General features: G+C 37.6%; 3 protein-coding genes across 7 annotated transcripts; all 3 read right to left on the reverse strand.

The window, feature by feature from the left end:
* Positions 1-696: 696 nt before the first annotated feature.
* On the reverse strand, positions 697-1,676 carry LOC138888269 (uncharacterized). The gene is made up of 2 exons (XM_070170101.1): positions 957-1,676; positions 697-900 (listed from the first exon to the last, which is right to left on the reverse strand). Exons 1-2 carry the CDS (start codon positions 1,674-1,676, stop codon positions 697-699), a joined length of 924 nt encoding a protein of 307 aa, XP_070026202.1.
* Positions 1,677-1,901: 225 nt separating this feature from the next.
* Positions 1,902-2,912, reverse strand: LOC138888270 (uncharacterized). Its single transcript, XM_070170102.1, has 3 exons — positions 2,579-2,912; positions 2,271-2,332; positions 1,902-2,171 (listed from the first exon to the last, which is right to left on the reverse strand). Exons 1-3 carry the CDS (start codon positions 2,910-2,912, stop codon positions 1,902-1,904), a joined length of 666 nt encoding a protein of 221 aa, XP_070026203.1.
* Positions 2,913-6,136: 3,224 nt separating this feature from the next.
* LOC104230877 (protein virilizer homolog) lies at positions 6,137-26,527 on the reverse strand. Of its 5 annotated transcripts, XM_070171124.1 has the most exons (14): positions 26,254-26,527; positions 25,984-26,069; positions 25,856-25,904; positions 25,555-25,621; positions 24,908-25,386; positions 24,723-24,822; positions 22,605-22,738; positions 22,103-22,170; positions 21,787-22,003; positions 7,562-7,777; positions 7,244-7,399; positions 6,775-7,131; positions 6,613-6,682; positions 6,137-6,494 (listed from the first exon to the last, which is right to left on the reverse strand). In XM_070171124.1, exons 1-12 carry the CDS (start codon positions 26,263-26,265, stop codon positions 7,054-7,056), a joined length of 1,662 nt encoding a protein of 553 aa, XP_070027225.1. In that variant the 5' UTR covers positions 26,266-26,527; the 3' UTR covers positions 6,137-6,494; positions 6,613-6,682; positions 6,775-7,053. The 5 variants fall into 5 exon arrangements, with proteins under 5 accessions (XP_070027225.1, XP_070027226.1, XP_070027227.1 ...); XM_070171125.1 differs by lacking the exons at positions 6,137-6,494; positions 6,613-6,682; positions 6,775-7,131; positions 7,562-7,777 and adding exons at positions 7,907-8,070; positions 19,724-19,831 and having other exon boundaries at positions 7,338-7,399; positions 26,254-26,524; XM_009783777.2 differs by lacking the exons at positions 6,137-6,494; positions 6,613-6,682; positions 6,775-7,131; positions 7,244-7,399 and adding exons at positions 7,907-8,070; positions 19,724-19,831 and having other exon boundaries at positions 7,631-7,761; positions 26,254-26,524.
* Positions 26,528-27,464: the final 937 nt, after the last annotated feature.

Here is a 27,464-nt window from a genome sequence, read left to right on the forward strand (position 1 = left end):
GACCCGCATCTCTTTGTTGTTAGACTCTTCCGTTGCCTACATGAACCGTGTGCTCGACTCTCCTATCTCAACTGGAATTAAGGCTTCGGCTCCGTAAACCAACGAGAATGGTGTTTCACCCGTACTTGTTTTAGCAGTTGTTCGATATGCCCATAAAACCCCAGGTAATACTTCAGGCCAGTTACTTTTTGCTTCTTATAAGCGCTTCTTCAAATTGTTAATGATAATCTTGTTTGTTGACTCTGTCTGCCCATTACCCACTGGATGGTATGGTGTTGACGTAATCCTTTTAATTTGCCAGCTTTGAAAAAATTCCGTGATCTGAGCTCCAATAAATTGAGGGCCATTATCACATACGATCTCCTTTGGCACGCCGAATCGACATATGATATTCCACCAAATAAAATCTCTAACTTCTTTTTCTCGCACCTGTTTAAATGCACCTGCCTCTACCCATTTAGTAAAATAATTAGTGAGAACAAGTAAAAAAATTTACATGTCTTTTTGCTTGCGGTAGTGGACCCACGATATCCATTCCCCATTTCATAAATGGCCACGGTGCAGTGACCGGATGTAACAATTCCACGGGTCTATGTATATTGTTACCATACCTTTGACATTTATCACATTTAGCCACGAAACTTTCTGCCTCCTCTTCCATTTTGGGCCGGTAATAATCTGCCCTAATCAAGGTTCTCACAGTGATCTTCCACCTGCGTGATTCCCATAATGACCCTCGTGCACTTCTCTCATTACGTACTCTGTTTGCGCAGGTCCAAGACATCTTGCTAATGGACCACCAATCATTTTACGATACAAATTGCCTTGTTTTAAGCAGTACCGAGCAGCTCTTCTTTGAAGCGCACAAGCCTTTTTCTTGTCATTAGGAACGGTTCCATTCTGCAAAAAAGCCACATTTCGTTCCTCCAATCCCAAGTTAAATTACTAAAATTTACCTCGTTATCATCGTGATCAATAACTAAATGAAACAAATGTATCACTGAGGCATTTGCATCATTTGCCACGTCAGTCGCATATGCGAGATTAGCTAGGGCGTCTGCTTCAAGATTTTCGTCCCTGGGTATTTGTCTAATTTTCCAATCTTGGAATTGTTTTATGAACTCCCGTACTTTCTCCAAATATTGCTGCATCCTTGCCTCCCTGGATGTATAAGTCCCCAGTATTTGATTGACCACGAGTTGTGAATCACTTTTGATTATAATTTGACTTATGCCAAGCTCTCGTGCCAATTCTAAACCTGCAATTATAGCTTCATATTCCGCCTCGTTGTTAGTTATGGAATGACATTTGATAGCTTGCCGAATGGTTTCGCCCGTAGGTGGTACCAATACGACTCCTAATCCTGCCCCTCTCATATTAGACGAGCCGTTAGTGAATAAAGTCCAAGTTCCTGGGTTAGCCCCATTGAACACCTGCAATTTTTTCTCTGCTTCTAACTGTATTCCATGACTAAAATCAGCCACGAAATCTGCTAATACTTGTGATTTTATAGCAGTTCTTGGTTGATATGCAATTTTGTATTCACTTAACTCTATTGCCCACTTAGCTAACCTACCTGATAACTCATGCTTGTGTAATATGTTACGTAAAGGGTAGGTAGTTACCACAATGATAGGATGACACTGAAAATAAGGTCTTAACTTTCTAGATGTCATGATTAATGCAAGGGCAAGTTTTTCTAATTGTGGATACCTTGTCTCCGCATCTAATAAATATTTACTCACGTAATAGATAGGGAATTATTTACCTTGCTCTTCTCGGACCAAAACAGCGCTTACCGCCACTTCTGAAACAGCGAGGTAGATGAGTAGCTTTTCCCCAGCTTTTGGTTTTACCAGCAGAGGTGGATTTGATAAGTAAGCTTTTAAATTTCTAAGTGCTTACTGACATTCTTCGTTCCATTCAAAATGATCATGCTTCTTAAGAGCTGAGAAGAATTTGAAACATTTTTCTGATGATTTTGATATGAATCTCCCCAAAGCCGCAATTCTCCCTGTTAACCTTTGAACTTCTTTTTTGTTTGTAAGTATATCAGGGATTTCTTCAATGGCTTTAATCTGTATAGGATTCGCTTCAATTCTACGGTTAGGAACGAAAAAACCCAAAAACTTACCTGATGTAACGCCAAATGCACATTTTTCGGGATTTAACTTCATATTGAATTTACGCAAAATTGAAAATGTGTCAGATAAGTGTGATATGTGATCTTTCGAATATTGAGTTTTAACAAGCATATCATATATATATACCTTCATAGTCTTTCCTAAATATTCTTGAAACATTTTAGTTACCAACCTCTGATACGCCGCCCCTGCATTTTTTAAACCAAAGGATATTACTTTATAACAGTAAGTCCCTCTGTCTGTTATGAATGAAGTTTTCTCTTAATCTTCCGAGTCCATTTTGATCTGATTATACCCTGAATATGCATCTAGAAAACTTAGTAATTCATGACCTGCAGTTGCATTAATCAATTGATCTATATGTGGTACCGGAAAAGAATCTTTAGGGCAGGCTTTGTTAAGATCTATATAATCTACACAGACCCGCCACTTACCATTTTTCTTTGGAACCACAACAGTGTTAGCTAACCAATTAGGGTACTTTACCTCTCGAATGGAACCAATTTTTAACAATTTGTGGACTTCTTCCTGAATCACTTGATTCTTGAAAAATCCCTGCTTTCTCTTCTTTTGCTTCACAGGAGGATATGATGGATCCTCATTTAGTTTATGAGTCATTACCTCCGGTGGAATTCCAGTCATGTCTGAGTGGGACCAAGCAAAGCAATCCATGTTAGCTTTCAAAAATTCAATTAACTTACCTTTCATTCCTTTGTCAAGATTAGCCCCAACATAGACTTTTTTATCAGGCCATTGAGCATATAACATGACAGGCTCTAATTCCTCTATCGTTGTTTTGATATTTTCATACACTTCTGGTTCTTGTATGGTATCAGGCCTTGAATCTACATCTGTCCGTCCTTGTTCAGTTGAGGTTTGTGTTGTGATGTCCTCAACTACCTTCTGTAATTGCTATTTATCTTCACTTCTTGTGCTTGTGTCTGCAACGGAGTTGATAGTCCTGGACGTATGTTGATCTCCACGAATTTGACAGATTCCCCATGGCGAGGTAAACTTAATAACCTGATGCAAGGTTGAAGGAACAACATCCATTTCGTGGATCCACGGTCTCCCAAGAATCATGTTGTAAGCCATTTCCATCTCTACTACTTGGAACTTTGTATCCTTCACGATCCCTTCAGCAAATGTGGTGAGTGTTATCTCTCCTTTTGTAACGACACTGAAATTATCAAATCCAGATAGAGTATGCGCCTTTGGTATTATTTTCTCTTCACCTTGCATCTCACGTAATACTCGCAGCAAAATAATGTTCACGGAACTACCTGGATCAATTAAAACTCGTTTCACATTAGTATCAAACACAATTAGAGATATTACCAGTGCGTCGTTATGAGGAGTTAATACGCCATCAGCATCTGCATCATTGAATGTAATATCTTCTTCTAGAACCTGCCGCATCCATTTCCCTTGGGTAATAGTTACTTTGGAAACTTTGTTGGCTGCAGTATATGATACACCATTGATGTCTTCACCCCCACTTATAACATTAACAGTTCTTTTGGGAGAAGGGGGTTTCGGAGGCTCCTGCCTGTTCTTCATATAAGCTTGTTTGCCCTTCTCACTGAATAACTCGGTGAGATATCCTTATTTCAATAAATGATCAACTTCACTTTGTAAAAATCTACAATTTGCTGTTTTATACCCATGGTCATTATGGAATTCGCACCAATGGTCAGGGTTGCGCCTGTCTGGATTCGATCTTATTTCCTTTGGCCAATGAACCTTATCTCCCATAATTCTCAAAACGGCTACGAGCTCAGAAGTGCTAACGTTAAAGTTGTAACCTCCAAATCTCGCTTTTAAACTTCTGTCATCATCCTGTAACTTATAACGGTTTTGCTAGTTCCTAAATCTCGATGAAGAACCTGCTTCTCTATTCCTTGGTCTGTGATCGTGCCTTTGGTCGTCCTGTTTTGATCGTGAGTCTTTTCCCGCAGGTCCCATATAAGGCTCGTACCTGTTTTTACCGAACCTTTTGTCGGTCTCTGCCCGTTTCGAACGTACATTTTCTTCTTTTTGAGATCGTGGCACAGTATCCTCCTCAATTTTCAACTTCGTGCTATACCGGTTGTAAACATCATTCCATGTTGTAGCTCGAAATTCACGAAGGCTTTCCTTGAGCCTCCTCGTAGCTTCCGAACTTTTTTCATTCAAATTGCTCGTAAAGACTATAGCTGCCCAGTTGTCGGGTACGCGAGGCAATGTCATTCTTTCACGTTGAAATCTGTCCACGAACTTTCTAAGCAATTCTGAATCTCCTTGCTTGATTTTGAAAATATCCTCCATTCTTTTCCACTTTTTGAGCTCCCGAGTGTGCTTTGATAAAAGAATCTACAAGCTCAGTAAAAGAATTTATAGAATTTTCAGGTAGAAGAGAATACCATGTTAGTGCTCCTTTGGTGAGTGTTTCGCCAAATTTCTTGACTAGAACCGATTCAATCTCCTGCTTAGTCAAATCGTCGCCCTTTACACCCGTTGTGAAGGCAGTCACATGGTCTCGTGGATCTGTTGTTCCATCATACTTTAGAATATCAGGCATTTTGAACTTTTTTGGGATTGGGAGCGGAGCAGCACTTGGCTTCCAGGGTTGTTGTGAGTATCTATCCATATCTACCCCCTTCATTATAGGTGGCACCCCAGATATCTGCTCTATGCGTTCACTTTGCTCCTTGAGCTGTTTCTGCAAGGTTAGTACTTAAGTTTGCAAATCAGAATTAATTGTATTACCTGGTTCTCCCTCATGTGAGTTATTGGGGGTTCCACCGCTGCCTGAGTTAACGAGCCCGGAACGAGGGATTTCTACAGTATTATTATTTGGAGTAGGTGCGGGTATTGCAACAGGTAACTGGTTAACAAGCACCGCAATAGCTTTGTTGACCTGTGCAGCAATTAATTTCTGCAAGGCTTCATCAATGACTTCTATGTTCTGAAATTGAGCATACTCGTTTGTTTGAGATTCATCAGGAGAACCCTCGCGAGATTGTCGTAGAGAATCTTGTGGAGCAGGATCGTGAATGTTGATATTTTGTGGATCTCCCTAGTTTTGTTGGGTTTCTTGGTTTCTTTGAGTATTGTCATCGTTATTCGACATAGTTGATGCAACAAAGAAGGTTAAGTGCAAAGAAAATCGATTATCAGATTTCCGGTAACGGAACCAATTTGTTTAACCAAAAAATAGAATCTTAGTCAAAGCTAGAATTTTAGAAGAACACGGGTTACTGATAATCGAAGAAATGTATAAAAGAAATTGACTTTTAATAACAAGATGAGCAGAAGAAAGTAGTTCAATGTATTCCAATAGTATGTTGTGTCTACAAATGTTCAGCATTCTCCCTTTTATAATGGTTTTTTGGAGATATGTGTATTGCCTTTGTCTTAATAAGGCAATTATGAGCAATAAATGACAATAAAAGAAACGTTACTCAATCATTTATATCAAATACAAATTCTCTAACGTACCAGGTATTTAATATATATTAAATACTGAATTTGGACTCTCATGCGTTGTCAGATTCATTTCCTTGATTCTTCTTGATCTTTGAGCTTTGAATGACTTAAATAGGTACGGGCGCCGAACTATTTGAATAACTACTTGTATCTCTTTCATCCCCTTTTCTCGTATCTGTTGTTGCTCGTGCCTCTTGGCTAATTATAATTCTTTGACTTTTTGACTAATCCACGTGTCATGACACGTCACCTTCAATATGCAAACTCTAATTTTTCCCAATACACCCCTTCCATTATTCTTTGTACTCCGTCTTATAATACCTTTTGCTCTAACTTGGAGCTTACATCTAAAGGCCTAAATCTGAATCTTATTTACCTTCTTTGTTTTCCCCCAATCCTTAAACCCCTCCCTTTAGGAATCAGATATAGAGAAGTCTGCAACCATTACTATAAAACTTTGCACATTTTGAAAATAAAAACAGAAAATTTAAAAATATAATAGTGTGAGAATGAAAAAAAGAAAGTTGGTCAACCAAAAAGACGCCTGTATCAATATATCAACATAAAGAGTCATATCAGCAGAATCAAGATTTTCAACTAGAAAAAAAACAGCAATTATTAGTACTAGTTCATGGGTCGAAAGGCTTTAATTTTCCCAAAGGACCGAGGAAGAAGCAAATACTATAATGCACTAATTACAAAGCGAAATAAATTGCAAGAAAACTAAAACTGATGGCCCCCATCCAGCCCAATCGAACAAGAGAGAAGGAAGAAAATGTCAGTGTTCCCTCACTATTAGATACAGTGCAACATAACCTACAAATTAAAATCCAAAGAAATTTGAATCGTGCCAAACTTCAGAAGCTGAACCAAAATCTTGAACTGAACTCCAGAAAGCAAATAATAAATAGTCATAAACCACGGTTTCATATAGATGCACAGTTGCCCATGAGTACCACATCTAAGCCATAAACAAAACAGATAACAAAAAAGGAAATACCTTGCAAAATCGAAGGAGCAATGACAAAAGCAAGCAACGTTCCTCAGCAGTCATATCTTCAAGGATGTGTCTGGAAAATACAACAAGCACACTAGAAACATAAGCATCAACAGAAAGAGCTAAACAAGAAACCAGATTGCTGTACATGCAACCCCAGCTAACCTCTCAACTATTCCTGGGGTTTGCGGAGAAGCCCTGCACTCACTAACTAGTCGAATAGACTTGAATACAGGAACACACCAACTAAGAAGTGAAAACCCTTTCTGAGCTGACTGTTTCGCATCAAAGCTAGCAGCAGCTGAAAACTTTTCAAGAACCTTCATTAGCATCTGAAGGCCGCCCTCCTTCAAGAATTATCGCTGATGAACACAAGAAATGTAGTAAGCATATAGCATTCAGCTGCTTAGTAACAGATACATATGTAAAACTATTAATGCAGATTCAATTTATTGTGAATGCAGACTCCTTTCCATGTGGGTGCTCTAGCAGTAGAGACAGAAAGGAGAGCAATTGCTGAACCTGAAAGAAAATCGTTTGCAATCATACGAAAACAAGTTGAAGTTTACAGCCTGGAAAAAATCAGAAACAATATTGTTGCCAAGACGCATGTAAAGAGGGAAAGTAATATGACCTTGTAAGAATCCAAATCAGACAATGGCAATTCTTCAGAAAGACGATCACGAATCCACAATATCATTGGCCGTAGAAGTACTGAATCATTATCAGCGCTTATAGATGCAATACGAATAATGAACACTCGAAGCATGTCTTGGATGACCACCAATGTCTGATAAATTGCACCTTAATCATTAGACAAATTGCAGATCAAGGATAAATGAAAATATTCATTCTCCAAAAAAAAGGATAAATGGGAATTTTCTCCGAACTGCCCATTGAACCACTAAAGCCAGACGTAATAATAGAAAGGGACTGACAAATAATTACATACACTGGCAGAGCAATATAGAATAATCTGAGCAATTTTGCTCAAGTGCGGATTCAACTGGGCAAGCAGCTTCTCCCGGAATCCAGCCTGCAAGAACCAATTAATCTCCTTCTCCTTCTTAGGCACTAATAAGGTCCTCACAGCCAAGGTTCTAAGGACACTCAATGTGGGTGTTCCATTTTCCCAGAGCCAGACACCTTCCTCTGCGAATAAGTCGTTCTTGAATGTACATATTGTAGGACTGCATATATGTGTTTGTAACACGCAGCGGAAGATAAAAACAATCCTAGGCAGAACTTTTCGTCTTTAAAATTTATTTACAGGTAAAAGATCGGATCTAAGACATACCTGGCGAAGAAAGTCTCGTTTCAAAATTTTTCTTCGATTGTGCGAAGACTCTATGTGTATCCACACTGAGACAGATTCTTTGCTATCAACTCTTTGATCAATTAAAACCCGCGAACAAATTGAATAAATTGTGTGATGAAATTTTCCTCAAAACTTCCAGCCAACTTCTTGACAAAGAAAGTAATTACTTTGTCAAATATATCTCTTGTTGTCTCACTCTAGAAAAATTAAGTGTCTTAACACTTTATTTTGTATGATACTTATACGCCTAAGTTGCCAACTTTTTCCTATACGGTTTGGGCAAAAAGACAGACTTGTCTTAACAAGTCTTGAATTTTTTTTCTTTCATTACAATATATAGTAGAAGTACAATCACATTCCATATATGCATGATGAGTATAAAAATCAATTCACATAATAATTGGACCTTTTCATTCTTTACAGTTTTGTCTTATATAGTAAAGGTATATGCATGATGAGTGTGAAAACCAATTCACATAATAATTGGACCTTTTTCTTTCTTTACAATTTTGTTTTATATAGTAAAGGTACAATCACTTTCATATATGTATGATGAGTGTGAAAACCAATTCACAATATTAATTGGATTTCTGCCGTAGGATAAACTTCAATTCCAATCAAAAGAATTGTCGGCAGGCGTGGTTAGTCCTTATGGACTTTCAATTGATAATCCAATTCATAATTGGATTATTATTTTCCTGTAGGAAAACTTAATCCCATTTCAAATGGGTTTCATGAAAGCCACATGTGATTTTCTAATCCAATTCTAAATTAGATTATAGAACCAACTAATCATATTATATATGCAACTAAATATTAATCCATATATATAATTTAATTTTCTATTCCAAATAGAAAACTTCAGTTTATTCACAATATTAATTATATCATCTGTACTTGCAAAGAATATAATAATATTTTATTTGGACTAATAACTAAACTTATTTGACTAATTAAATTCTTTAATTTAATTACCAAATAATAAAGCAATTAATCCTTTAGCAAAGATCAGAACACTCGTTAGTGTGCGACCCCATAGGTTCATTACTAAACCGGTAGTAAATTGATCACATCAATATACTAATCAAGGGTGGCGTCTAGCAACACTCCTTAACGACCGGATAGCATGAAGTATACAATTTACTCTCAAGAACCAGTAGAAGAATAATGTAGTAATTCCTTCTGTTTTTATAGCTCTGGATCACCCTAGGATATGGTTCAACTGTCAAATCCAAATAGGCAACCAACTATGTGTTCATGTCAAATATAATCGACCATTGAATAACCTAAGAAACTCATTTCTTCTTTCATTCAATTGCTCTGGCCAAGGTCTTAGTCTGGTCGTTTATAATTCATGACAACATGAAGCTTAAACTCATTACCAAGAGTTGACAGATTCCATCTTGGATCAATCACTAATTCTACAAGTATTTAACCGTACCCAATATCCTTTCAACTATCGCCCTAGGTCCATAGGTGTCTAGTATCAAAGCACAATAAATAACTTGTCAATTAATATGATGATTTCAGGTAAAAGGAAATTCTTACATCACTTTCTTCAAGAGAATATCCTATTGACAGTTTATGGTAATTCTAGCCATTAGAAATTATCCAATGAGTTGGTTCAATGATCATATCTTTATATGCATCATCTATCTATGCGAATTATTTAATGAGATCAACTAATATTTATCCAATAAAGACGATCACAAAAATATTGATCTTACCAGATTACCAATGTCCAAATTAATAATCATACGATCAAGAACAAATTTAGATTAAATTATAAGAAACTTGACTCTCATTATCATGATCTCCATCACAATATCAAATCTCAATAATTTAATCAAGGACTTTATCAAGTTAATCAAATAATTAATAATAACTATGATAAAAGAATATCAAATGCCATATATAAAAATATGTTCAAATCATCAAATATGATATTGGATCTAGGGCATATATACTATATCCCTAACAATCTCCCACTTGCATTAGAGCCAATCGCTCTTGTACTTCATCCCCAATTTCCACTTGTGTTTGTCAAACTCCTTTGCGCCAAGAGCTTTAGTGAATGGATCTGCAACATTTTCCTTTCCATCAACCTTTTGAATCTCGACGTCTTGACGTTCAATGATCTCTCTTATCAAGTGATACCTTCGCAGAACGTGTTTGGACTTTTTGGTGTGATCTTGGTTCTTTTGCTTGAGCAATGGCTCCAGTATTGTCACACAACAGTGGAACCGCACCTTCTATTGAAGGAACCACACCAAGTTCAGTTAAGAACTTTTTCATCCATACAGCTTCCTTAGCAGCTTCACTAGCTACTATATATTCTCCTTCAGTCACTGAATTAGTTACTCTAGCTTGTTTGGAACTTTTTCAACTCACCGCACCACCATTTAAGGTGAATACATAACCAAAAATAGATTTGCTATCATCTCTATCTGAAGAGAAACTTGAATCAGTATAACCTTCAAGTTTCAACTCAGAATCTCCATAGATGAGGTATTGGTCTTTAGTCCTTCTTAAGTACTTAAGAATGGTCTTCACCACCTTCCAATATTCCTCACCAGGATTTGCCTGATATCGTCTAGTCACTCCAAGTGCATAAGCCACATCAGGACGTGTACATGTCATGGTATACATGATAGCTCCTACTGCACTAGCGTATGGGATCCTACTCATGCGTTCTCTCTCTTCAGGTGTTTTAGGGCAATCCTCCCTACTAAGAGTAATTCCAGTGCCTATCGGTAGATAGCCTCTTTTGGGATTATTCATGTTATACCTCTTTAAGATGGTATCAATGTACAAAGACTGGGAAAGTCCAAGCAGCTTCCTAGATCTATCTCTATAGATCTTTATTCCTAATATATAAGCTGCTTCTCCCAAGTCTTTCATGGAAAACTGTTCCGATAGCCAAATCTTGGTAATTTGCAGTGCCGGTATATCATTCCCTATGAGCAATATATCATCAACATATAATACTAAGAATATAATTGTGCTCCCACTAACTTTTTTATACACACAAGGTTCTTCTTCGCATCTTACAAAATTGAACTTTTCAATTGTCTTGTTAAAGCGAATATTCCAACTTCGAGAAGCTTGCTTTAGTCTATAAATAGAGCTTTGTAGCTTACAAATTCTATTATGATCAGACGAAGATGTGAAACCTTCAGGTTGTGTCATGTACACATCCTCTTCTAGCTCACCATTAAGGAAAGCTGTTTTTACATCCATTTGCCATATTTCATAATCATAGTATGCTGCTATAGCTAGCAAAATCCAAATAGATTTGAGCATTGCCATGGGAGAGAAAGTCTCGTCATAGTCAACTCCTTCTTTTTGACGACATCCCTTAGCAACAAGACGGGCTTTGTAGGTCTCCACCTTTCCGTCTGCTCCAATCTTTTTCTTAAAAACCCCATTTACAACCTATAGGTTTTATATCCTTTGAAGGTTCAACTAAAGTCCATACTTTATTTTCCTTCATGGATTCCATTTCGGATTCCATGGCCTTTTGCCACTTCTCATAATCGGAACTTTGTATAGCCTCTTCATAGGTCTTAGGGTCATTATCACTATGATCAACCTCATTTGATACATCATCTTGTACCAATAAATTTAATCTAGTTGGTACATGACGTTCTCGTGTAGACCTTCGAAGAGGTACTTGTACAACCTGTTCACCTTGTGCTGGATTTGGTTGTTGTTCAATTTGGTTTGGAACTAGTTCATTAACCTGTTCTTGAACCTCATTTAGTTCTTGAACTTCAACCGTTGAAGATGGAAACTTTCTTGGCAACTTCAAAACATCCAATAAAGGTTCTTCAACTTGGGTCTCATGATCTTTACATTGTGTTGATTCATTAGTTTCTTAAACTTCATCAAGTTCTATTTCTCCATTATAATTTCCTTCTAAAAGAAATTCCCTTTCCAAAAATGTTGCTCCTCTGTCCACAAACACTTTATGGTTAGAAGGGTGATAGAAATAATATCCCATTGTTTCCTTGGGATACCCAATGAACCTACACTTATCAGATCTTGATTCAAGTTTATCAGACTGTAGTCTCTTAACATAAGCTGGACAACCCCAAACTTTAATATGTTTAAGGTTAGGCTTACATCCTTTCCATATCTCATATGGTGTTGTAGAGACTGACTTAGTGGGAACTTTATTAAGTAAGTATGTTGCTGCTTCCAAAGCATATCCCCATAAATTTATTGGAAGATCAGTGAACCCCATCATAGATCTCACCATATCTAATAAGGTTCGATTTCTCCTTTTAGACACATCATTGTGTTGTAGTGTTCCTGGTGGCGTCCACTATGAGAGAATCCCATTTTCTTTGAGATATCTAGTAAAATCTTTACTAAGATATTCTCCACCTCTATCAGACCTTAGTACTTTGATACTTTTACCAGTCTGCTTCTCAACTTCACTACGGAACCTTTTGAACATTTCAAAAGATTCAGACTTGTGTTTCATAAGATACACATATCCATATCTTGACATATCATCAGTGAAGGTGATAAAGTAAGAATATCCACCTCTAGCTTGAATTTTCATGGGACCACAAACATCTGTATGAATTAGTCCCAATAATTCAGTAGCTCTTTCTCCACTTCCAGTAAATGGAGATTTGGTCATTTTTCCTTTGAGACAAGATTCACAAGGTGGATATGATTCAAAATCATATTTGTCAAGGTACCCTTCCTTGTACAACTTGTTAATTCTTTTCTTTCCAATATGACTAAGCCTACAATGCCAAAGGTATGTATGATTTACTTGATCATCTCCTTTTCTCTTAAGACTTGAGACATGCATAATTGAATTAGAATTCACATTAGGTAAGATATAAACATCATGTTGGAGATAGCCATTCACATATAAATTATCACCATAATAAATAGAGCAAATACCATTGCCTATATTTATGTGAAAACCACGTTTATCTAACATAGAAGCTGAAATTATGTTCGAAACAAATTTAGGAACGTAATAACAATCATCCAACATAAGTACTTTGCCCGTAGGCATTATTAAAAAAATTGATCCTACAGCTATAGCCACAACTTTTGCACCATTTCCAACTTGTAGATTAATTTCTCATTTCTTCAACCTTCTACTTATTCGAAACCCCTGCAACATATTGCAGATGTTATAGCCACTGCTAGTATCTAATACCCACAATGAAACATCAGTAGTAGTTAAAGAAACTTTGAAATCATTTTTCCGTTGAGTCTTACCTTGTTTCTTATCATTTAGAGTTGCAAGATACTTCGGGCAGTTTCTCTTCCAATGTCCTATCTTCTTACAGTGGAAACACTCAACGTCAGATTGGTTACCTTTGCCTCTTTTGCCTTTGGGTTTGGTCACACCACCCTTAGGCGCAATAGGTTTCTTCTTGGGTTTAATTTTACTCTTACCCTTCTTCTTAGAAGAGTTTCCAACCAACATAACGGTTCCTTTCTTCTTCTCAGATGCAAGTTGATTCTCATAATCAATCAGCATGTTGAGCATCTCATGAAGATCACAATCCATTTTATTTATATTGAAATTAACAACAAATTGTGAAAAGGATTCTGATAGTGACTGTAAGATTAAATCTTGAGAAAGCTCTTTACCCAGTTTGCACCCCAACTTCTCAAGTTCTTCAATAAGATCAATCATACGATTGACATAGGGTCCAACTGGAGAGTTTCCAGTCAATTTGGATCCAACTAAAGCCTTAGATAGCTGGTATCTAGCTGTCCTGCTTTGTGTACCAAACATCTTCTTAAGATGTTCAATGATTACAGTTAGATCCATATCGTGATGTTTCCTCTGTAGTTCAGAATTCATAGAAGCAAGAATGATGCATTTGGTAGTAAGACATTCTTCCAAGTATTTCTGATAAATCTTGGTGGCATCATCATCATTCTCATCTGGGACTTCCTTGGCAAGCTTATCGATCACATGAATAAGCTTTTCATGCATGAGAACAATTCTCAAATTTTTGTACCAATCATCAAAGTTTGGTCCTACCAACTTGTTGATCTCAAGTATTCCACGTAGTGATATAGCAGACATATTGAGAAATCTAAAATATAGAAAATAAAAGGCAATAATATAAGAACATATTTGCATATATCATAAAGACATGGACTTTTATCTATATGATTTTTCCACTAATTATTTTAAACTATTTGCCCTCATTATAATTTACGAAATCTTTATTTCTGTTAGTGGAGTAAAGAAATCCTTTAACAATATGTATGAGCCCCTTGGAAGTCAAGTCGTTTCTCATATATATTTTAAAGGTAGGTACTCTTACCAATTGTATCCCCATACAACTTTCTTATATAGCTCTATGTCAAATAGTCCCCTGGTAGTCAGGTCGATCCTATTGGTATAGTTGAGTTCAACCATCATGACACCAAAGAACTTATTAAATTTTATACTCCTCCGGGTAGTCCAGGCGTCTAGTGTAAAATTGAATAATTCTTTCAATCCATACATCTAATGCAATAAATAATTTTAACATATTCTCGAACTATAAGTCTCCTGGTAGTCAGGCCGCTCCTTATAAACAAGAAATAAGTAAAATTATTTACCTTGATGGATAGCTCTATAATAAAATATCTTATATTTTATTATTTAAGAACTCAAATTTTAGTAAGAGGGAATTGTTACTAAAATAATTTTTAATAACATGAAGATCAAATCTTTTATAGTATGTGAATTTAGTTCAGGTTGTCTACATGCTTAGTCCTAAATTAATTTACATCACATGTAATAAATAATTCAAAATTATGTAATGAACAATCACATGACATAAAAATGAAATTCAACATCCTCTAACATGTTTATCACATAAAACAACTACCTAAGTACAACAAGTTCGAGGTTAGAATCCGATAACGGCACACCCTAGTTCACTGCCCGCAAAAAGGTCAGTAACTGTTAAACTCTTCCTCGAAATCTCTTCCAGTTCGCTCAAGTCGTTGCCCTCTTCCAGCTATCCCAGCACCGTCGGCGACTTCTCCGGTGAGTTCCCTTTCCACCGGCGACACACATACACACTCACACTCTCTCTTTCCATTTCTCTTTCATTAAAGAGAAACCTAGTGTAGAAACGTAGAAATTTTCAACCTAGTGTAGAAAGAGAGAAACATAGAAATTTTCAACCTAGTGAGTTCCCATTTCTCTTTCATTAAAGAGAAACCTAGTGTAGAAATAGAGAAACCTAGTATAGAAATTTCTCAGATCGAGAGAGATCGAACTCCCTCAAATCCTCTCACTATTTCCCCCATTTTCCCTAAGATTTTCTTTCGATTTACATAGAAATCTTAGGGTTATAGTGTAGAAATTTATGATAAATTAGTTTAGGTGATTTTTCAGTCATATTTAGTTAGATTTTGGAGTTGAATCAGTGTGGGTGGCTTCCAATCTAGTGAAAACGATCCCAAGTGTGGTTGTTTGCCGATTATCTGCGATTTCTTCTCCAATTTTCAAGTGCTTCTCAGCAGTCTTCTCTGTATATTCAAGTAGACATATCTAAAGGAGTACATATTGTTTTTTAACTGACTGTATCGGGTCTTCTTGCCCCACTCCTTTTGCGTCCCAAATCTGCCCCCACCCCCTTATATTCTCGTTTTCTTCTTCTCCTTTCTTTGTACATTTTATATTGTTGGGGCTATACCAGTGGTAGCGGTGATAGCTTCTTCTGGTTTTTGGGTAATGGTATTTTCTGTGTTTTTAGGAATTCTCGAAGTATTGGAGACAAGTTGGGCATACGAGCACTGGCGAAGGAGAGCAACCTGGGCGAGTGTCAGCAAAGGGCGATAGGAAGTGGTGCGTGAGCGTACAACTACATTGGGTACAGCAAATCAGCCACAGGTTTTGTTATCGGGAGTTGGTACCTCCTGTTTTACTATTTCCCTTTTGGTGTTAGCTAAATTACTGATACTTTACTTCACAATAGTTAAACCTTCCAACTAGGATACTAGTTACCACTTGTTTCCTTCTAGTTTGATTTGTTGTGCACTAGCGAGTCTTCTCTAGATTGTTGTAGGTGTAGTGGCTGCAGTCGGGGATGATAGAATAAGGGCATGTCCTCGGGTGGGGCAGAGTGTGGGGTTGGGGTTAGGGGGTGGGACGGGTAGCAGGGGAGGTAGAGGGGGCAAGGGAGCCTATAGGTTGAGAATCGGGTCATGGAACATAGGTTCACTAACAAGTAAATCCATAGAGTTGGCGAAAATCCTTCAAAAGAGGAAGATTAATATAACGTGTGTCCAGGAGACTAGGTGGGTCGGATCGAGGGCGAAAAACTTGGATGGGTATAAGTTGTGGTACTTTGGTGTCCTGAGGGGTAAGAATGGAGTGGGTATCCTGGTAGATAGCCATCTTAGAGAGTCCGTGGTAGAGGTCAGGCGGGTGAATGATAGACTAATGACTATTAAGTTGGTGGTGGGTGAGGGTACTTTAAATGTCGTTAGCGCGTACGCACCGCAAGCAGGCTTGGATGAGGATATTAAGAGGCGCTTTTGGGAGGGGTTGGATGAGATTGTTCGTAGTATACCGCCTTCTGAGAGGTTATTCATAGGAGGGGATTTCAATGATCATATTGGGTCATCTGCAGGTGGGTACACTGAGGTGCATGGCGGTTTTGGTTTCGGGGAGCGGAACGGAGGGGGCATTTCGCTGTTGGACTTTGCCAAGGCTTTCGATCTAGTCATTGCGAACTCGAGTTTTACGAAGCAGGATGAACATTTGATTACTTACCAAAGTTCAGTGGCGAAGACTCAGATTGACTATCTCCTCCTCAGGAGATGCGACAGAAGGTTATGCGAGGACTGCAAGGTTATCCCAGGTGAGACCCTCTCAATGCAGCATAGGCTTTTGGTGATGGACATTTGTATTAGGATAAGGAGGAAGAAGAGGTCAGTATAAGGACGCCTCAGGATTAGGTGGGGCGCCTTAACTAAGGATAAAGTTAAGGAGTTGGAAGGAAGGTTATCGGAAATGGGAGCTTGGAGAAGTAGTGGAGACGCAAACACAATGTGGTCGACGACGGTGGACTGCATAAGAAAGGCGGCGAGAGAGGTGTTAGGGATATCTATGGGCCACAATGGTGGCCACAAAGGAAATTGGTGGTGGAATGCAGTTGTCCAAGGTAAAGTGGAAGCAAAGAAGACGGCTTACCTGCGGTTAGTAGGGAGCACTGACGAGGAGGAGAAGAGAGAGAACAGTGAAAGGTATACGGTAGCTAGGAAGGAGACGAAGATGGAAGTGACGGAGGCTAAGACGACAGCTTTTGCTCGTCTGTATGAGGAACTAAGGAACAAAGGTGGGGAGAAGAAGTTATTCCGACTCGCTAAGGCAAGAGAGAGGACAACTCGGGATCTGGACCAAGTGAGGTGCATAAAAGATCATGACGGCAAAGTTTTGATGGGAGATGACCAGATTAAAGGGAGGTGGCAGACCTACTGTCATAAACTTCTAAGTGAAGAAGGGGATCAGGATATTATACTTGGGGAATTGAGGAATGCCGACAGTCACCATGAATTAAGTAATTGTAGGGACATTGAGATCGATGAAGTCATGGAGGCAATGCGTAAGATGAGAAGGGGCAGAGCTACCGGGCCAGACGAAATTCCGGTTGAACTGTGGAGGTGTGTGGGTAGAGCAGGCTTGGAATGGCTTACTGCATTGTTTAGTGTTATATTCAAGACTAATAGGATGCCTGAAGAGTGGAGGTGGAGTACAATGGTCCCGTTGTATAAGAACAAAGGTGATGTCCAGAGCTGTAACAACTATAGGGGCATCAAATTACTAAGTCATACCATGAAAGTTTGGGAGAGAGTGGTAGAAATGAGAGTGCGAAGGACGGTGTCTATTTCAGACAACCAGTTCGGGTTCATGCCGGGACGATCTACCACAGAAGCTATCCACCTTATTAGGAGGATGGTGGAACAGTACAGAGATAAGAAGAAGGATCTCCACATGGTGTTTATTGATCTGGAGAAAGCGTACGATAAGGTTCCTAGGAAGGTCTTATGGAGCTGCTTAGAGGATAAAGGGGTCCCGAGTAACTATATTAGGGTGATTAAAGACATGTATGTTGGAGCTAAGACTCGGGTTAGGACAGTAGAAGGCGACTCTAAACACTTTCCAGTTATTACGGGGTTGCATCAAGGGTCTGCGCTCAGCCCATTCCTATTTGCCCTGGTGATGGATGCACTGACTCATCATATTCAAGGGGAGGTGCCATGGTGCATGCTATTTGCTGATGACATTATTCTAATTGACGAGACACGAGGCGGCGTCAACGAGAGGCTAGAGATTTGGAGACATGCTCTTGAGTCTAAAGGTTTCAAGTTGAGCAGGACGAAGACGGAATACCTCGAGTGCAAATTTGGAGTTGAGCCGACGGAAGCGGGAGTTGAAGTGAGGCTTGACTCTCAAGTCATTCCCAAGAGGGGTAGTTTCAAGTACCTTGGATCGGTTATTCAGGGGATCGGGGAGATTGACGAGGATGTCACACACCGTATAGGGGTGGGGTGGATGAAGTGGAGGTTAGCATCGGGAGTCTTATGTGACAAGAAAGTGCCACCGTTACTAAAAGGTAAGTTTTATAGAGCAGTGGTTAGGCTTGCCATGTTATATGGAACTGAATGTTGGCCCATAAAGAACTCACACATCCAGAAGATGAAAGTAGCAGAGATGAGGATGTTGAGGTGGATGTGCGGGAATACAAGGATGGATAAGATTAGGAATGAAGATATTCGAGAGAAGGTGGGCGTGGCCCCCATGGAGGACAAGATGCGGGAAGTAAGACTCAGATGGTTCGGGCACATTCAGAGGAGGAGCACTGATGCACCGGTGAGGAGGTGTGAGCGACTGGCTGTAGTGGGCACGCGGAGAGGTAGAGGGCGACCTAAGAAGTATTGGGGAGAGGTGATCAGACAGGACATGGCGCGACTTAGGATTACTGAGGACATGGCCCTTGACAGGGAATTATGGAGGTCGAGCATTAAGGTTGTAGGTTAGGGGAAAGTTGTGAATATTTCTACAGCACAATAGAGTGAGACTAGCCAGTTAGGAGTTAGACTAAGAATGTCATTGGTCGTCTATTGATGCAGGGCTTTTACCTGCTAGTTTTTACTATACCAGCCATCTATTTCGTATTTCGTATTCTGTATTTCATATCTCTTATAAAGCTGTTATTTTATTATGCATTTTTATGGTACTAATATATCGTCTCCTGTTGCTTTTTTTGAGCCGAGGGTCTCCTGGAAACAGCCTCTCTACCCTTCGGGGTAGGGGTAAGGTCTGCGTACATATTACCCTCCCCAGACCCCACTTGTGGGATTATACTGAGTTGTTGTTATTGTTGTTGCTAGAATATTATTATTAATTTACATCTCATGAACTAATAACAATTAAAAAATTAACAATAGAATCATGTAACCTATTATAGACTCCCATTGTATCTAATACAAAATTTCAAATTCAAGTTATGAACTATCTCAATAGTTATATGAATGCATATTTTATCCACAATAAAATAATATCAACATTCAAACGATTTGACTATTGCATAAGACACATGTATTATGGTTTGAACTCTTCAAATATAATAATTAAATATTTCGTAAATAAATTTTAGACACAATAAACCACGGCTCTGATACCACTGTAGGACTGCATATATATGTTCGTAACACGCAACAGAAGATAATAACAATCCTAGGAAGAACTTTTCGTGTTTAAAATATATTTACAGGTCAAAGATCGGATCTAAGACATACCTGGTGAAGAAAGTCTCGTTTCAAAATTTTTCTTCGATTGTGCGAAGACTCTATGTGTATTCACACCGAGACCGATTCTTTGCTATCAACTCTTAGATCAATTAAAACCTGCAAACAAATTGAATAAATTGTGTGCTGAAATTTTTCTCAAAACTTCAAGCCAACTTCTTGACAAAGAAAGTAATTACTTTGTCAAATATATCTCTTGTTGTCTCACTCCAAAAAAATTAAGTGTCTTAACACTTTATTTTGTATGATATTTATACGCCTAAGTTGCCAACTTTTTCCTATACGGTTTGGGCAAAAAGACAGACTTGTCTTAACAAGTCTTGAATTTTTTTTCTTTCATTACAATATATAGTAGATGTACAATCACATTCCATATATGCATGATGAGTATGAAAGCCAATTCACATAATAATTGGACCTTTTCATTCTTTACAGTTTTGTCTTATATAGTAAAGGTATATGCATGATGAGTGTGAAAACCAATTCACATAATAATTGGACCTTTTTCTTTCTTTACAATTTTGTTTTATATAGTAAAGGTACAATCACTTTCATATATGCATGATGAGTGTGAAAATCAATTCACAATATTAATAGGATTTCTGCCCTAGGATAAATTTCAATTCCAATCAAAAGAATTGTCGGCAGGCGTGGTTAGTCCTTATGGACTTTCAATTGATAATCCAATTCATAATTGGATTATTATTTTCCTGTAGGAAAACTTAATCCCATTTCAAATGGGTTTCATGAAAGCCACATGTGATTTTCTAATCCAATTCTAAATTAGATTATAGAACCAACTAATCATATTATATATGCAACTAAATATTAATCCATATATATAATTTAATTTTCTATTCCAAATAGAAAACTTCAGTTTATTCACAATATTAATTATATCCTCTGTGCTAGCAAAGAATATAATAATATTTCATTTGGACTAATAACTAAATTTATTTGACTAATTAAATTCTTTAATTTAATTACCAAATAATAAAGCAATTAAACCTTTAGCAAAGATCAGAACACTCGTTAGTGTGCGACCCCCCATAAGTTCATTACTAAACCAGTAGCAAATTGATCACATCAACATACTAATCAAGGGTGACGTCTAGCAACACTCCTTAACGACCGGATAGCATGAAGTATATTTACTCTCAAGAACCAGTAGAAGAATAATGTAGTAATTCCTTCTGTCTTTATAGCTCTGGATCACCCTAGGATATGGTTCAACTTTCAAATCCAAATAGGCAATCATGTGTTCATGTCAAATATAATCGACCATTGAATGACCTAAGAAACTCATTTCTTCTTTCATTCTATTGCCCTGACCAAGGTCGTAGTTTGGTCGTTTATAATTCATGACAACATGAAGCTTAAACTCATTACCAAGAGTTGACAGATTCCATCTTGGATCAATCACTATTTCTACAAGTATTTAACCGTACCCAATATCCTTTCAACTATTGCCCTAGGGCCATATGTGTCTAGTATCAAAGCACAATAAATAACTTGTCAATTACTATGACGATCTCAGGTCAAAGGAAATTCTTACATCACATTCTTCAAGAGAATATCCTATTAATAATTTATGGTAATTCTAACCATTAGGAATTATCCAATGAATCATATCTTTATATGCATCATCTATCTATGCGAATTAGTTAATGAGATCAACTAATCTTTATCCAATAAAAACGATCACATAAATATTGATCTTACCAGATTACCAATGTCCAAATTAATAATCCTATGATCAAGAACAAATTTAGATTAAATTATAAGAAACTTGACTCTCATTATCATGATCTCCATCACAATGTCAAATCTCAATAATTTAATCAATGACATTATCAAGTTAATCAAATAATTAATAATAACTATGATAAAAGAATATCAAATGTCATATATAAAAAATATGTTCAAATCATCAAATATGATATTGGATCTAGGACATATATATTATATCCCTAACACATATATGATCTAGAGAAGAAAAAAAAATGAATATCAAGCTTGCTGCTCAAGAATCCGAGTTATCAAGCATCACATACCAATAAGCAAAGCAGACTACAGATTTCCTTGGGACCTAACGCCAATACTGAAGTTGCATGAAGACTATCTAGGAGGAAATGAAAAAGGCCAGGGGTCCAACCATAAACTGGCCAACATGCTAATGCAGAAACAAGAAGATGGCAAGCAGCTTGAAACCCAAGTGCAAAACTGGGGTAAGGATAGGATACATCTGCTGCACAGGCGGCCAACTTTGGACTGCAATAAAGGAATAAAAATAGTTAAATAGAGAAAGAAGGAGAAACTAGGTGAAAAGAATTGCTGGAACTTAGATGAAAGTGTAAGACGTTTCCTTACCTCACTTCTCTGTGCAACTGTAGAAGAGCATTTACTAGTTTAGTATTCCTATGCTGCTCCTTAGCTTCCTACAAGTTGAGTAAGAAAACAACTTGCCTCTGTCAGGAATATGTTGTGCAATGCAGAACTTGGGAAAAGATAAATGATCATCTAGCTTATAAAAAGGTAACCACCAAACCACAAATGTGCAGAAAAAGGGATGCTGCTCATAGAAGTAGATCTAACAGTACTATAGACAGCAATTATTCCAAACATCCTATAACACTTCTGCATTAGAATTGGCAGGAGCAAAATGTCCTAATATAAGCCCTCACTAATAGTTTATGAAGGATAGAGATGTCCTTGTTTGAAGACATAAATACAGCAATGCCCTCGGAAGGTCGACCAAGTTTCGATGAGGAACCGAAGAGATGATGCGCAAGCATTTGAAGACCAGCACTGGAGGAAGCAACTTGAAAATATAACAGCAAGTACTTTCTCCCCTAAAATAGTCACTACAAACCTTTAGCTTTTGCAACAGATTAATCAACAGCACCAGACAGGGAATTAGCAAATCAAGAAGGGTCTGTTCACGATTACGTTCCAGTAGTAAATCCGAAGTCGAATTGCATTCTGTACCCTCATCAACTAGGTAATCTGCTCAAGGAAAAATAGAAACACGAAAATTTTGTAAAGTATGACAACATATACTTTCTGAAGTCAGGAAAAAAGGGAAAGTAAAATAGAGAAGGGAATTGATGATAGATGTCACAATCAAATAAAAGCAAAATATTCATGATAAAGGATTTCCTAAGTTTGATCCGGTGTTATCAAAGGCGAAAAGCGCAAAAAAGCTCTAAGGTCTGTTGGGGCTTTAAGCGGAAAGCGCAAATAAAGCGTGGGCTTTAATGAAAAAAGGCGCAACTGGAAATATGTATATGTAGTCCAAGACCAATAATTATAAGCATGAATAACAAATATATGGACAAAAAAATTGAAGAAAAAATAAAGATAAAGTGAAATATCAATTATTCAGTATTGCATTTTCAGGATTACACACATTGGCTAGGAAAGTATGCCTTAGAGCCTTGATGCGACACTGAAGTGCCTGCAAAGCGAGGCGATGCGCTCAACATGTTTTGAGCCTCGCTTTAGGGCTTAAGCGCGCCTTTGACAACACTGGCTTGATCTTCCTACATGGCTCTCCAAGAACGAAATCCATAGAGCATTAGGGTCAAACTGAGAGACATCTGTCAGAAAAAGAAGCTCCAAAGCATGCCCATTTACTACCATCAAATAAGAAAAGCATATAATTTGCATATTAATATGATTTGAACAATAGAGCTGACAAATAAGCTGGATGAGTTTTCCTCTTTTGTTTTTCTGGGACTCTTGGTCACAGTGGAAGAGAATTAGGGGAACTGCTATCTAATATTTTCTACAGAAACACTGTGTTAAGACCATGTGAAGCTTGGCCCTGTTCGCGTGTCACTGCATAATGGGAGCGACTCCAAAAATAGATTTAAGATCTATATTTTCTACTGTCCCTTCAAGACGTCAGATAAAATTGGAATGATAAAGATTAATATGACCTTTTCTTATTAACTAAGTAGATTCATTGAATGGCGTTAAGAAGATGGGAAAAACGATAAATATGACACTTGGAGCAAGGATGATAGACACAAACCGAAAAATGGTCCATACTTTTTTGACAATCAAGAAAGATCTAAATTCTCTACTGGACACCATCCCCTCTCAACAAAGCATGGACCATATCCAGGAAAGACGGGTGCATCCACATGTTCCACTATCTTTTTCTTTTGGCATAAGGGAGTACCAATCCTCTCCCCAGTTCCATGGTAAGATCAACTACCAAGCGTTTAAAGGAGGAAGGTAAAGGTAGAAGAAGAAGGCATCTTCACCAATAGACACTTCCAACATTATTTTCCCTTTTGGATACTTGATGGGTCATCGACCAGTCTTCAATTAACTGGCCATCATACTCCCTGACCACTTCAATAAAGGAAAAACAACCGAAAAAAGAAATGAAGAGTAGGATTACCAAAAACTAAAACCACTGCAAACCTTTTCTCCCCTCTGTCAATATTTCTCTCCCATAGTTTCCATCTCACAACCACTCAAAGTCTCAAACCGATATACCCAATGAATTAATTGAGTTGCACACTGATTGACCTTGACACCACTATTACCCAAAAGAAGTTCGTATATCAAATGTTTTAACCAAATTAACACGAAAAAACTCCGAGCAACACAAAGAAAGCACAAAATACTTGATTTGATTAAACAATGTAAAACTTCTGCTTTCATAAGAGAAGTTGATACTTCATTCCAAAGCATAACCAATTCATTAAACAGATTATGTGCATCATAAACCTAAGCTCTACTGATTGGGGTTTTTACTAGTGTTCCATATCACAAAATATGGTCGAACATTTATTTTATTCTCTTCTTCTTTTGTATTTTCGGATAATTTCAGTGTATGATAGAATGTGATGTCCAGAGTACGTAATGAAAACTTTTACATCCAATATGGGGTCAGAAGTTAGGAAAGCAATATGTAGCTGCCGAAGTATAGCTGAATCTTATAATTCAAGCAAACATAATGGTTGGAAAAACTGACCATATATGTTTGAGGACCTCTCAAGCATGAGCCTGCAGTTGATTAAAACTGCATGGATAACCATGACTGCACCTTCATCATAAAGAGCAGCAGTGACAGCCTTCACTAACAAACAACAATATTACGGATGAGTTTTTCCTAATGACATGTAATATGATCAGAATGACACCCCTATAATGTCATACCGAATTATCGGAAATAAACGCCAAAATTCGAAATGCTGTCGTCAGCTGAACAACAGATGAGTCACGAAGAACAACCCCAGGAAAATCCTTCTCGGTGATGCGTTTCCCAAGCATATTCTCTATGATATTACCATCAGTACAGGAAGAATCCCCAATGACATTATCAACGTCCATACCATCAGATGCCAAAAGACTTGTTGAGGCCATGTGAGCATCTCCTCCAGAAGCTAAGATAGCTGTATATCGTAAAAGACCAATTGCTCCACTCCTGTGGTACACCACACTAGCATCAATCCAGTCCAAAAGTCTTGCAGGAGCATCTTTTTTGCTGGATCCTGGAGAGGAGGAATGTAAGACTCTATGAAGTTCTTTAGCATGTCCAATCCAAGCCCCCAGAGAAGACGCAGTTGAGTCCGAAACAATGACCTCAAAAATCTCAGCAGTAGAGTGAAAGATAGTAAGGTTCAAGGGTGAAGCTCCTACAAAATCAAGAAGTTAATAGACATGAGGTGAACACTTTGAAAATTCAATGTAATCAGCATAAAGTAGCATCAATTCCAGTTTTTCCCTTTTTTTAAAAAGTAAAGTAGCATCAGTTCCATTTTTTCTTGAGGTGAAAATTGCTGCTAAATGGAGTTCTCAAGTACCACAATTTGGGGCAACTGGATCCGATTCCCTGACTGAGTGAAGTATCGCAATTAAAGCTGAAAGAGCCTACACAAGACAAAAGAAATTCCAGGTCATGTAAATATAATACCAGAGATGGGCAAATGCATATCACTCGACGCAAGGGAAAACTTGTTTTTAGAGTTTCAAAATGAAGCACTAAATGATAAGCTATGGATATTAAGGTTAACGATAATAACTGCGTTAGCCAGTAAAACTCACACATGAAGCTTTTGAAACATTTCCACTTTATTAGATTGATGCAGAATAGGAGCCTATTACCTCTGGGAAATGAACCAGAGCCAACAAAGCCTGGCGCCCACAATCAGATCTGAAGAACATCCCAAAAGCATTAGTCAAAAGGCTGAGAGATTGTAAACCTTCAGCATAAAATAAAAAAAGGTTCCTACCTGGCAAGACCACAAAGCTGCCATACTACCCACAACAAATCTTCAGAGCTTGGACTTGATGTGGTTAAACGGTCTATGGCATTAATCTGCGACATGTACAAGAGGAAATACAGTTGATTACTGGAGAGAAAATATAAACACAAAGAACTTTGAGGAATGAGGAGAAGATTTGTTTCGTTGCTTTCTTTCTTGTCTCTATAACGCAGAAGGGTTTAGAGGAACAGAGAAACAAGGAACATATTGATTTCAACAATAACCAGAACTCACTACCTTCAAATGCATCTCAATGATCAGTGCAACTTCACGTGAAAGTACGCCGTAAGTCCGTTGATGTAAGCTCAGAAATGAGATCCTCTTGGAAATTATATAAAGTGATTTTACGTCCCATATTTTTTTTTGCAAGCCTTTGAGAGTTAATATTCAAGGATAAATGTTCATAAGGGTACATGTTGTTACACCCCGTACTTCAGACGTTACTATCATTATAGGATTATCTAATGTAAACTCAAAAAGTATGAAATCCTTCTACAAGGATAAGAAAGGTTTGCCGAAGTGTTAAGTAAATTAAGATGAATATGAGACTTGTTAACCATAATTTAAATGAGTTTAAAGCCATGATATAACTATATATGATGTTTGTATATGAAGTATAAAGTTTGAGAAAAATCGGATCTATGTTGCGGAAAAACCGGCTAAGGATTTGCCTTGTAATTGAATTTTTTTGAGAAATATATTTCGTGTGCTATATAATGTTTTTTTGGGACATATAATTGAAGGTCTTTGAATGTAGTTTCCAACGCTCTTAACAGTTCGTTCATACGACATCCGGATAAAAAGATATAAGTGTTTGAAAAAGGGCCAGTGAGAAAGTGGCATGTGGTACCTTTTTGACTTTTAGAAAATGGGATGTTTATCTCTCTGTCTCGTCTCTTACTTTACTTTTCCAGAGATCTCAACTATATAACACCCCTAAACTCACCCTCAAGTCCTCCATAAGGATTTTCAACGATACTACCATCCGGGGCGCGAAATCAAGTAGCGATAACATCAAAATGATCCCTGCGACGTAAGTATCGCTATATCACCTTTTTTTCTTTATAGTTTGAGTTTTAGAAGGTATTTTGAAATTAATAAAAATGCCTAATTTCTGGTTGTAAGATCTTAAATATCAAGGAATGTTGATTAAGTCATTACATAATAGTTAGAACTCACGGGACGGTGATCGGAAGTCGTGAGTTCGAGTTATTTGATTTGTAATGGACTGTTTTGTGGGCTGTTTCGTGTATATTTTGGGGCTGTATATTTTGCTGATATTTGATGGAGTTTCTGCAGGAGAAATGGTGCGGAGAAACACCACATAATGACTAAATGATGGATTAGTCATTCTTTGTAATATTTTCGGGGTGTTTGACACTACTATAGTCGCCATTTTGGGTATGAATCGATTGGGGTGTGTTGAGCTGTTGTAAGCTAAATATTGT

Source organism: Nicotiana sylvestris, chromosome 3 (assembly GCF_000393655.2).
Source record: "Nicotiana sylvestris chromosome 3, ASM39365v2, whole genome shotgun sequence".
NCBI classification, from domain to species: domain Eukaryota; kingdom Viridiplantae; phylum Streptophyta; class Magnoliopsida; order Solanales; family Solanaceae; genus Nicotiana; species Nicotiana sylvestris.

Excerpts from the sequence above, each read along its gene's own strand:
- LOC138888270 (XM_070170102.1), bottom strand. The coding sequence starts at position 2,912 with ATGTTATATGCTCAATGGCCTGATAAAAAAGTCTATGTTGGGGCTAAT. Across the intron at positions 2,333-2,578 it reads TGTGGTTCCAAAGAAAAATG|GGGCGGCGTATCAGAGGTTG; the intron begins GTAAGTGGCGGG and ends TAAAAAATGCAG. Across the intron at positions 2,172-2,270 it reads ATTTAGGAAAGACTATGAAG|TTAAATCCCGAAAAATGTGC; the intron begins GTATATATATAT and ends TTCAATATGAAG.
- LOC138888269 (XM_070170101.1), bottom strand. The coding sequence starts at position 1,676 with ATGACATCTAGAAAGTTAAGACCTTATTTTCAGTGTCATCCTATCATT. Across the intron at positions 901-956 it reads TTGATCACGATGATAACGAG|AATGGAACCGTTCCTAATGA; the intron begins GTAAATTTTAGT and ends GCTTTTTTGCAG.
- LOC104230877 (XM_070171124.1), bottom strand. Across the intron at positions 7,778-21,786 it reads GTAGTCTGCTTTGCTTATTG|AACGACTTATTCGCAGAGGA; the intron begins GTATGTGATGCT and ends TGTACATTCAAG. Across the intron at positions 7,132-7,243 it reads CTGATTTGGATTCTTACAAG|GTTCAGCAATTGCTCTCCTT; the intron begins GTCATATTACTT and ends ATTTTCTTTCAG.